Source organism: Arachis duranensis, unplaced genomic scaffold (assembly GCF_000817695.3).
Source record: "Arachis duranensis cultivar V14167 unplaced genomic scaffold, aradu.V14167.gnm2.J7QH unplaced_Scaffold_232525, whole genome shotgun sequence".
NCBI classification, from domain to species: Eukaryota; Viridiplantae; Streptophyta; class Magnoliopsida; order Fabales; family Fabaceae; genus Arachis; species Arachis duranensis.
In genome coordinates this window covers 112,051-124,120 of record NW_026264851.1, presented here as the reverse complement: position 1 = coordinate 124,120, position 12,070 = coordinate 112,051, and the positions used below count along the sequence as shown (strand labels likewise).

Here is a 12,070-nt window from a genome sequence, read left to right as displayed (position 1 = left end):
ATTTAGTTTCATACTAGAGGAGATCAAAGAAGTATTCATTTCCTAAAAAATATAAGGGCATTTAATTCAATGTTTTATTTTACATCAATGGCCGAAAAAATTGACTGTGGGGTGAACAATGGGACTGCTCCTCCAATTTTTAAGCCTGGGGTCAAAACTACCATAGCATTGGTAGCTTACTTCCTCCGAATAGTCTGCGACCAACATTTGCCCAGCTATATATCTATGACATAGAAAATGAGATTGATAATCGGATAGGCACGTTTCGATAATTTTCGTGCAACTAGTCAAATATTTTAGTTATTTTTTATCTGAGAGAAAATAATATAAAATTTATTGTGTTTTTTTTTTGTGCATTTCTAATGAAGCTATAAATGAGCGGGATAAGAAAATTGTCGCAATATTAAGAAACATGCTAGACAAGTATAATAGTTTGGCAAAGAGTTTTCGCTATGCAAGAGATAAGTACCAACAAAAAAATTGCACAAACATAAAACTTAAGTTGATTAGTAAGAGGACTACAGATGGTAGGACATACAACTTGCCATCTGCATCTGAAGTGGTTGCATTGATTGTTGGCGATGTCGAACAACTAAACAAAGATAAAGATATTATTATAAAGAGTCAAACTAGAAAGCTCCAACAGATTGATATTTTTCACCCATCTTATTTAGCCTTGGAATATCCATTGTTGTTTCCATATGGGGATGATGGATTTCATTTGGGTATTGCAACATCAGATTCTATCTCTGCTAGGCCTACAAAAAAAAAACAAAACAATCACTTTGCAACAATTATTTACCTTTCAACTACGTACGGGTGAATCTCCGTTAATTTTGAGATCAAAGAGATTATTCCAATAGTTTCTGGTAGATGCCTACACAATGGCAAAATCAGAGAGGTTAAAATCCTTTAGGTGTAAACAACCACAGTTGAGGGTTGATAAATACAAATGTCTGCATGAAAGTCTTATAAACGAGGATGTAGATGCTGCAAGGCTTAGCAAAAAAACCATTCTTCCCAGTACTTTTACTGGTGGACCTAGGTACATGATGAATAATTGTAAAGATGCATTTGTAATTTACATATATGCAAGATATCCTAACTATTTTATCACTATGACCTGTAACCCTAAATGGGATGAGATAAAAAGAGAAGTGACTCCCATTGGATTAAAGACAGAAGATCGCCCTGATATATTGTGTCGAGTTTTCAAGATCAAACTTGATGGCTTGATTGATGACCTAAAAGAGAAAAAAAATTTTGGCAAAATTTCTGGATATAAGTCTGTGTTTATGCAATACCTTATTAAAATCTTATATTGTAATATTTTGTTCATTTGTCTTTTTCAATTTTTAGATGTTTGCACTATAGAGTTTCAAAAGAGAGTACTTTCGCATGCGCATATCCTTTTATTCATGAGTAACAAGTTCAAGCCACAAACACTAGATGACATAAACAAACATATAACAGCTGAGATTCCTCATAAAAATGAAATGTCAAATCTACGTGGAACTGTTCAAAATTACATGGTACATGGTCCATGTAGTCCGTACAATAAGAACTCACCTTGCATGAAGAATGGATCATGTTCAAAGTTTTATCCCAAAGAGTTTAGATAGCGAACACTCATTGATGAAGCCGGATTTTCCAAATTTAGGCATACTGGTAACGGTCGAACAGTGAAGAAAAAAGAATGTGTACTAGACAATAAGTTCATTGTTTCTTATAATCCAGAATTATTGCTCAAGTTCGGGAACCACATAAACGTGGAATACACATGCCAAACAAGTTCTATTAAGTATTTGTTTAAGTATCTACACAATAGCAATGACCGTGTAACAACTACCCTATATAACACTGGTGATCCGTCAGAAGCCACACAAGCTGTTGAGGAAATTAGGAATTACTACGATTGTAGGTACATCTCGACATGTGAGGCAGTCTGGTTTATTTGGATATGAAATCCAAGAGAAAGAATCATTTGTGATTAGACTTCCATTCCATTTGGAGGATGAGCAACTTATGGTTTATAGTGAAACTTCTAATGTGAATGATATCGTCGAAAGAGCAATATCTCAAGTTCATGTTTTTGGGACGGATGGCGGCGAACATGTCATATCTCTATGCTCGAAGTCTGACTTATGCTGAGTTTCTAACCAAGTTTGTTTGGAAGGACGATGCTTTAAAGTGATTTCCTTGAAAGCAAGGCTTCACAATTGGAAGGTTGACTCATGTACTTGCAGGTAATGACGAGTTTATATTCAATTTTGATCTTATTTATTTGATGATTTAAATTTAAAATCTTAGCAGCATGTACCCCACGTCCATTTTATTCGATTTATCTACACTAGAAAACAAATGCTCAAGTAACATTCAGCAGTGATAATCTGTAGATTATACAATTTTAGAATTTTTCTATATTTTTTAGAAAAATTAATCTTATGCGGATGTGTAGCTACATAATAATTCAAATCGCATAGCCTAATCCATTTATCAATTTAAAAGTAGAATTTTAACCAAGTTTTTTATAGCAAATACGAAGAATATTACCAACGACTTCTCTTAAATACTCAAAAAGGATGTATAAATTTTTGAGATATAAGAATAGTAGGAGGAACAATTTATGCTACGTATAGAGATGCATACTTTGTCTTTGAACTCTTGCAAGATGACAGAGAATTCATTGATGTAATTAAGAAAGCAAACTCGTGGGCCTCAGGATCAATGTTGTTTATAAAAAAATCTTTAAAAAAATAGGATTCTAATATAAATATTTTATTTTTATTTTAAATTATGTATTAATGTATAATTATTTTACTTAAAAAAAGTGTAAAATAATTATTATTCACTATTTTTAAGTTAAACTTTGATTTTGATAATAATTTTATAAATTTTTTAATAGAATAATTATTTTGTATTTTTTTTAAAATATCTAAACATATATTTTTTTATTTTTATAAATTTTTCCGTGCTAAATACGGTTCATATACTAGTTTTATATTAAAAAAGAATTAGTCAAAAGTCTAAAAATAATATAATCTTTTTCTATTTAGTATTCATAATTACTATAACAATCAATGAATACTAAATAAAAAAATTATATATATTTTTTCTCTTAACGTTAAATTAGTTAGTATTATAATTATTAATTACTGTCACAATGAGTAATTTTTAGAATTTCTTATGCATAAGTATGTATTCTTCTGTACTCTTAATATTTATTCTACACTAATATAGTACCAGATAAAAATTTTTAAACTAATACACTTCAAACATAATATGTTGTTGTTTAATAAAAAAATAGGTTATTTAAAGAAAAATATTATTTAAATTAAACTAGATCAAGTTATCGCTTTTTCATATTGTTTATATATAAAATATTTGTTAGTAAAACAAAAATGATTAATGATATTTTATATATATGATGACGTTTTTGGTGAATTGACAAGATAGAAATATAAACTAAATAAAGACATAAAAAGAAGAAATTGAGTATGAAGTAACATGTATAGTTGACGCTAAATCTAAATAGAAGCGTGACTTTAAACAAAATAATTTTCATTTATATTTAATAATTTATCAATGTTTCAATACCAGAAAACTTTACTTCAATACGAACTATGACAGTTAACAGTTAAGAGAAACAACTTTCATATATATTTATCAATTTTTACGAAAATTTATCTATTATTTTTGTACGAAATTATTAGTTAAAATTTGTTAAATAATTTAATAAATTTAATTAAATTATTATTTAATAATAATTTATTATTAATTTTATATAAAAATAAATGTACATAAATTTTTTAAAGGTGAGAGTCGTAAATTTTTTATTTTGTATTATTAAAATTTTGATATTAGATTTATAATAATATTTTTAATAACGTATAAAATATAGTGTGTTTTTATATGAAAATCACAAATATGATTTTTTGATTTATGAACTTACATAAATTTAATCATTTAATTTGTGGATTTCAATTTTTAAAAATTTTTAAAACAGAAAACTAATCCCCTGATCTATTAGAATTACATAAAATTGATTTTTTTTTACTAATGACCTTACACAAATTTAACTTACTAATATGTAAATTTTAATTTTTAAATTTTTTAAAACACAAAATTTGTCCTCTAATTTATAGTTATTTTCATATTAAATTAAAACACATCACTTTTTCATAATAAAAAATAATACAACAATAATTTTCATATAAAAAAATCAGCCCACTATTATAACATTTTCTTTTTATTTTGTTTTTGGAGGGTTATGTTCTTATGTATTCCCTCCACATCTAATCCGAACCAAATTCCCTCCTTCACTTGTTTATATATTTTTTCTCCTTTCTTATTTTTTTTATTTTATCTTTCCCTCGTTTTCTCTCTCCCGCTTTTTTTTTTCTTCCATTTTCTGAGTTGCCAAACACCGTTCTTAAAACCCTTGTCTCTCTCTGATCCGCGGATCAAGCACGCTCCATGAAGCGCCAGGTGCCCCTCCCTTCCACCAAACCGCCTTTTGCTCCCCCCGCAGACTACCATCGCTTCGCCACCGACCACCGCACAACTTCTCAGAACGACGCCGACGCCATTGCCGTTAAAACTCCTGTTGGTCTTCACTTATTTCGTTTTCTCTCTTGTTTTGCGCGCTGCAATATTATTATTGTTTTCTCAATTTTTGGTGGTTGGTGATTTTTCTAGAATTATTTATAATTGTGAATTGGTTTTCAGCTTAGTAATTAGTCGAAAGATTCTGTAGGGATCTGCTCAATTGAGGCTTTAATTAGTTGCATAGTCGTTAATTTGTTGGAATTAGACTGTGGATTAACTCTGAAGGAAACATTGGAGCTGAATTATGACTTATGAGTTGGTTAGTTTCACTGGTCAGTAGCCAGTTATGTGTGATTTTGTGGTCATAGGTTAATAAGTTTACGTGAATTAAGAAAAAACTTTCAACCTGGAAATATGACTACGTGTTCATTGGTGAATTCCATGAGATCTGATGTCAAGAAGGTGGAAGATTTTTGACTTCATATAAGGCAATGGGCACTTATACATGCAATGGAGCACTGCCCTTTTTACCTTCAATTATTTCTATTGACATCTTTCCAATATTTTTATCTGTAATATTAAGGATAGTATGAGTAGATGTCTTTACAATCCTTGATAGTAATTAAGTACATATTGATTGTCCATATTGGAGATGATTATGATACATGAATCACTTAGGAGTTAGGACAATGCACTTATTTACACTCTTAACTTATCTGTTATATCCCCTTTTGTATTTATTTCGAGATTGCAACTGAAATGGATTTTGTTCCTCAAATTCAGCAATTAAAGCGGAAGAGTGTTACAACTGATCTTGAAGGTGATTCTGGTAATGTGACTCCAGCATCCACTGAAGCAGTTAATAGTCCTTTCCGGACACCTATCTCGAGGAAGACGGGAAAGGCAAGCAAATCCTCTCGACTTACAAAATGCAACAGATCAGGATCTCAAATCCCTGGATCAAATATCAGTGAGTGTTAACTCTCAGACTTTGTATATCAGGTTTCCATATTTATGGTTTGATAAATGATGAAATCGAATCTATGTATAGCAATATTTCAGTTACCAAGTTAGAACATATTTAATAATTTTCTATCATCCTGGCAGGTTCACCATCAGCAAATAATCTCGCACCTTCTGGTCCATGTCGTTATGACAGCTCTTTAGGTAGCATAATATTGCCATGTCTTTGCTATTTAAATGAAAACCATTGGAGTTTCTGTAAATATTTTTTTTTATATGCCTTGCTTGAAAAATTGAAAATAGTACTTTATATTATCCTTTATAACTATTGTTTCTTTTGTTCAAATCAGGTCTGTTGACAAAGAAGTTCATCAATTTGATCAAACAAGCAGAGGATGGTATTCTTGATTTGAATAAAGCTGCTGAGACATTAGAGGTTGAATATTTTTTCTGTCACATCTAAAGATTCGTGGCATAAAGGTTGATTACTTGAAGGTGCTTTTTCTATTGGCAGGTACAAAAGAGGAGGATATATGATATAACGAATGTTCTTGAAGGGATTGGCCTTATAGAAAAGAAACTAAAGAACAGAATTCAATGGAAGTACGAGTGCTTTTTATACCACTGTTTTTCTTGTCATATATTGTTATCCTAAGTGTTGGAATTTTTTTACCAACTCTTTTGATATTGGTCAGGGGACTGGATGTTTCAAGACCAGGGCAGGCTGTTGATAGTTTTGCTAGTTTACAGGTAAGGAATTAGTCAAGTTTTCTGCTCAAATGCTCACACAAATTATTGCCTTTGAAAGTCAAGGACTTTACAGGCTTTTCCTTTTACTCTGCATTATTGTCTTATGGTTATATGGCATCTTGGCAGTAATTCTCCTTGATTCATATCATGTATAATATGGCCTTGAATCACTTTTATAGTGTTTTGAGTTTATATCATAAATGTAAGGCAGGCAGGCAAACAAAACTGATGTTTTCATTATATTTTGTTTTGTTTTGTTTTCAAATAGCCAACATATCTTCTGAATTAAATTTCAATAGTAATGTAATTTGGTTTGCCATGGTTGTCTGGAAATGCATGCAGGATTATGTATTGCATGTCATATGGAATACTTTGAAATAACTCCTTTTTTATTTGTTATTTTTTTCCTTTTAAATCTGTAGGCTGAAGTAGAAAATCTTACAAATGAGGAGCACCGGTTAGACGAGCAAATAAGGTTTCAGTGTCCTCTGCTGATTCTACTAAACCCTAAACAGTTGTTATACTTGTCTGCTATCTTTTTAACTAATCCTTAATCTTCTAACTATTGCAGAGAGATGCAAGAAAGATTAAGAGGTCTTAGTGAAGATGAAAACACTCAAAGGTAGTATCTATTTTTCAGATTTAACCACAATTTTTATGTGATTCTTTGTAACCTATTTCCTTCGTCATAGGTATCTTTTTGTCACTGAGGAAGATATAAAGAGTTTGCCCTCATCTCAGGTTGATTTTCTTTATCCTGTGAACAAAAGTTTATATGGTGATTCTAAATTTTCCCTTGCATCTCACAATATAATTTTATTTTTTGTATGAATACCTTGTGTTTTGTCAGAATGAAACCTTGATAGCAATTAAAGCTCCATATTGCACCACTTTGGAGGTCCCTGATCCTGATGAGGTAATTTTAGGGGCTATGAAGACTAGCATAAAAGCTATTTTCCCGGCATCTTTCCGTAGCCAAATTTTCTATGTTCTATCAGGTTGTTGATTATCCTCAGAGGAAATACAGGATTATCCTGAGAAGCTCAACGGGCCCAATAGACGTTTATCTTCTTAGGTATGCTTCTTTTTTTTGTATATGCCAAGTCATTCTGTTGGGGTAATGGCAATTGCAAAATGCAATACGATGACATTCCTGATCTGTTCTCTTCTCACTGCCATGCTAGTCAATTTGAAGAGAAATTTGAGATTAATGGTGTTAATGTGGCCCCAAATATTCCATCAAGACCAGATTTCAATAAGCACCAATCAACAGTGGTCTCAAATGATAGAGGCAAGGACCTTGAAATGGGGATACAAGATGTATATAGGCCTTCAGATTTATCTAATTCACATGATTTTGCGGGTGGGATCACGAAGATTGTTCCTTCAGATTTTGAGGTATGTATGGCAAGAGTTTGAGATACTTGTATCATGGATTTGCATTTTACAAATAGCAATCCTAGGAGGAAAGAATGCACGATTGCAAATCATGAGGAATAGGGTATCTTACGGCAAAGAAATTTCCAGCAGTTGGCCTCAACAATAGATATTTTACAAACTCAATTTATGCATGTGATGCATGAAGTTTTTGGCATTGTCTCTACTGAAGAAAACGAAATAAAAACTCTTGTAGCTCAATAATAAAAGGATTTTGCTTTCCCTTTATGCAGAGTGACGCTGATTACTGGCTTTTATCGGATGCCGATGTTAGCATAACAGACATGTGGAGGACAGAACGTATCCTCTTGTTGGGTATCTTTGCATCCATTATATTCTATATACAACGAGTAATCGTTTCTTTGACATGAATGAGTGAAGTTCTTGCCCATAAAATAAACCATCAAATAGAGAAAACGAAACATAAGTCGTACTTACCACTACTAAATGCATTGGCTTTCTCTTTCTATTTTTATTGGACAAATAAACTTACTCATCAATAATGCACACAACCCATGGGATAGGAGGGTCCTAGGAGTTTTCTTTTCTTTAATAAAATTCTGTGTTTTGCGTAATCCTTGATAGATTTACAGCCGGCGAAGTTGAATGGCATAATCTGGATACTCCAAAAGAAGATTATTGTATGACTCATGTGAGCCCACCACCTCCCCAAACCCCTCCCTCAAACATAAGTGAAGCACCTTCGGCATCTAACCCTCCTGTAGCTTGAAGATGTAAAGGGTATGTTATGAATCAATAAATGGTGTTCATCCTATTGAGAACCCTATGATATCCACAGACCTCATGTTGGATTGAAGGTTCCACGAAGATGCGTTCTCAAAGAAGCTTGTCTTGCAGACGCTATCAACTGCCTCATTGTAACTATCAGTATTAATAACCTCAGTAATCTTGGTAGTTCCATAAAGTGAAAAAATAATGGCACCTTTGCTTAAGCCATACTTGTATGTTACTGTAATTGTTGTCTCTAGAATACTTAACTCCATGTATATGCTCTCGCTATGCTGTTATTATCTGTACATTTCCACAGGTTGCAATGCACCAAATAAAGCACCTTCTTGATGAAATGGTAAGTTCCGTCTACGATTCTATTTCATTCCTTTTGACCTAGTAAACAGTAATAGCTAGTGAGCTATTAACCTTCTAGTGGAGGTCTGAGAATGAACGATGAAAGGGTTTCACCAATATTTTACATGCTTATTGTACTTAGCAACAAGAGTAAGACATAATAACAGTTACAGTTCTGAACTTCAAAACGTTGAAGTTAAATGTCATTTTCATTGTCGTAAACTGAAGGAAAGCGATGGAAGATCATCTTTTGTAATATATACTTAGCTATTTCTTATGTCAGTCAGTCAGTGTATACATTCTCAAGGATTTTGTTTCCTTCATTAAATTTCTTCACCAGCCAAACCATATATTATTGTAGAGTAATAATATATCGCCTAATATATCCTCCTTAAGTCTTATTTTGACTTATAAGATGTTAAATTGGACGTTTCTAGCAGTGCAGAAATTTAGACACAGCTAGTGAAGCCGAATAGGTGAGACAAGAAGCAGACAATTAATGGGGACCCCCCCAGGCCCAACGCACGGTCCATGCACTGGTGTCGGGAAAATTTATCATCTCTGATTCATCAATGCCCCAATCTGCATGTTATGGAGTTATTGAATATATCAATATATAACTGGCAAATGATGCTAGTACAAAGGAATAGGATAGATTCGATACAACAGCAATAAATGCAAGCTTTATATGCAGAGAATGTCGGTGGCCTAATTTGGCATTGAGGCTTTCACTCCTTTAAAGTTCATTCACGTACCATAAAGTTACTAGAATAGTGTAGTTATTTCTGGATCTCGTGGAGGATTTTTATAACCGGTGGGAGATCAATACAAATATGGAGCTACAAATATGTGTAGCCCCCGAACATGTATAGCTTTTAGAGTTTTCAGCATTGTATCATAGAATTTGACATCTACCCAAAAAGAGAAAAAGAATCCATTTTTCATGATCCTGAGCATGGTTGTTTGCTGATAATTTTGTTTATATTAAACCGTGTGGGTTAAGCGATAATCAAACTTTAGTTTCGGAAATCAGTTGGGATGTGATTCCTTAATTTTGAATTAGCTGGCTCACTTTCAATGAAACGGCACATATTTAAGTAGTTTATTCATACTACACTAATCGAAATATCTTTGTTATGCACGCAAAATAGTAAATAGTAAATACAATTCAAAATGAAGCCTACTAGCCTAGTGTGAACAATAGTGATAAAATTGAATATATGGATGAAGTATATCTATGACCGTAAATACAACTTAAAATTCAAAGAAGTGATATATTTTGTTTTGCCAATTGGAAGCCAATTATATATACGAGCTAATAAATTGAACGGAATATCTATTTGAAATTAAAAAATTCTTTTGGGTCGTGGTCATAAAGACGGTGCTAATTAACTAGCTAGGGAAGAACTTAATAAATCAAACACACGAAAGGTTTTAAATTTTAAACAATAAAAAAATAATGAGAACATTGATAGTAAACGGAAGGAAAATGAAAACAGGCAAGCACAAACCCAATTTAGTCCCTCTAAGTCAAACACATTGCAATGCAACCTTTTGATATAAATTAGAGAAGCCTTTTTCTCACCCAGAAAGATTTCCCAAAGAAACTCCTCATAAACACTCACACTCTTGAGCTCATCACAAATTCAATTTGAAAAAGACTCCTAACAACAATACCCACCTTCTATACCTTCCTTACATACATATATATCTTCACATACATACCCTCTTCTCTATCATAATCTTCTCATTCCTCTCTCTCACACACAATGTCTTCCAACAAGAAAGGAATCATGAGAACAATACTACTCTCATCAAATGGTGGTTGTGGCTGCGGTAAACAGAAACCCTCTGAGGTTCACCAACCCGCCCCAAAACCTAAGATCTCCGTGTATCAGACCACAAACCCTAGCACTTCCTCCACCACTTCCGGCGACCCCGCTGACGACGAGGACTTCACCTCCACCACCATCTCCGACACCGACACTCATCATCAAGACTACAGCAATAATAACAAGAGCATTATTGCGAAGAATAATAATGTAAGTAGTTCATTCACGAAACCTAACCCTAATATCGTTGATAGCATAGCGGTTGAGAAGGAATCCACCGATCCTTATAGGGATTTCAGGTATTCAATGCTTCAAATGATCCTTCAGAAAGAGATCTTCTCCGAATCGGGTCTTCAAGAGCTTCTACAATGCTTTCTGGAGCTGAATTCGCCATGTCAGCACCAAATCATTGTTCAAGCATTCATGGAGATCTGTGAAGAGACCTTCCCTAAGAAGTTCTGTGATGGTGAACCCTCTTCCAGAAAGTAGTTAGCTAGCTTCATTATTGGGTGAATGACGATGATTGATAGGTAAGCCATGGCCATGTGACTGCATTGAATTGCAGCACGTGGGAAGATGCTCTGTTTGTGTTGTGCATGGAAAAGTCATCGTCACAACTTGCAATGCAAATCATTCGTTTTCAATTAATTCCCCATTCATTCATCTTTTTATTATGTACCTTTTGGGGTTGAAATTTAATTTATTCACATTATTTTCGGGATATAACCTTTCAATTTGGCTGTAAATTTTGAGTAAGAGAACTAGGCCTTTCTTAATTGTTGCTAATTTTATTATTATATTAATGCCGCTAGTAAATCAGTCATTCGTAAAGAATATATATTATATATCCAGAATGAATTAAATATATAGTAGCTAATTTGATTATTTTTTGGTGTATTATGTGTCCTAGTTGTAGCTTAGCTTGCGTGGAGTTAAATAATAACTAAATATATCTTGATTGTTTCTATCTATTTAATTTAAGTTTTGAAATATGCAAATTCAAGTATCTTTATATGAATATAATTGAATGGAATGAAATTTTATTGAGTATGATCTCTCTTTAATTATTCATTATAAGGGTTATCAATCAATAGATCATGTCACTTATTTATTGAGCAATTATGTATGTTAGTTTGAAGGAGGTTAGTTAAGATAAATAATATCATCAGCTAGATTTCCTTTTCCCATTGTATGGCGAAATTTCTATATATTTGTAGAGAGATTAGTTTTTTTTTTTTTTAGTCTTTTACATAACACACACATACACACTCACACAACCATTATTACTATGGGTTCTATAACTTCCTAAGCCTATTATCACGATTCTAACCCTTGTGCAGCTTCTTGTGAGACAACAGATTCTGTCCCTGATTCCAAGCCTCAACTTCGAGATTAGTTTAATTATGTTGTAAACTATAAAGAAATTTGGGATTGTGGAGCCTAGATAGTAGATA

The 12,070-nt window shown here is 32.7% G+C and overlaps 3 protein-coding genes across 3 annotated transcripts; all 3 read left to right on the top strand.

The window, feature by feature from the left end:
* Positions 1–884: 884 nt before the first annotated feature.
* Positions 885–2,151, top strand: LOC127744089 (uncharacterized). Its single transcript, XM_052256361.1, has 3 exons — positions 885–1,266; positions 1,360–1,532; positions 1,876–2,151. The coding sequence occupies exons 1-3, from the start codon at positions 885–887 to the stop codon at positions 2,149–2,151; spliced, it is 831 nt and encodes a 276-aa protein (XP_052112321.1).
* Positions 2,152–4,370: 2,219 nt separating this feature from the next.
* Positions 4,371–8,878, top strand: LOC127744062 (transcription factor E2FB-like). Its single transcript, XM_052256333.1, has 14 exons — positions 4,371–4,605; positions 5,332–5,518; positions 5,656–5,715; positions 5,862–5,947; positions 6,026–6,114; positions 6,207–6,261; positions 6,684–6,736; positions 6,833–6,883; positions 6,954–7,002; positions 7,112–7,177; positions 7,260–7,336; positions 7,446–7,659; positions 7,932–7,998; positions 8,292–8,878. The coding sequence occupies exons 1-14, from the start codon at positions 4,477–4,479 to the stop codon at positions 8,426–8,428; spliced, it is 1,320 nt and encodes a 439-aa protein (XP_052112293.1). The 5' UTR covers positions 4,371–4,476; the 3' UTR covers positions 8,429–8,878.
* A 1,415-nt stretch (positions 8,879–10,293) lies between these two features.
* LOC127744158 (transcription repressor OFP8-like) lies at positions 10,294–11,378 on the top strand. The gene has a single exon (XM_052256439.1). The coding sequence runs from the start codon at positions 10,554–10,556 to the stop codon at positions 11,103–11,105; it is 552 nt and encodes a 183-aa protein (XP_052112399.1). The 5' UTR covers positions 10,294–10,553; the 3' UTR covers positions 11,106–11,378.
* The last annotated feature ends 692 nt before the right edge of the window (positions 11,379–12,070 follow it).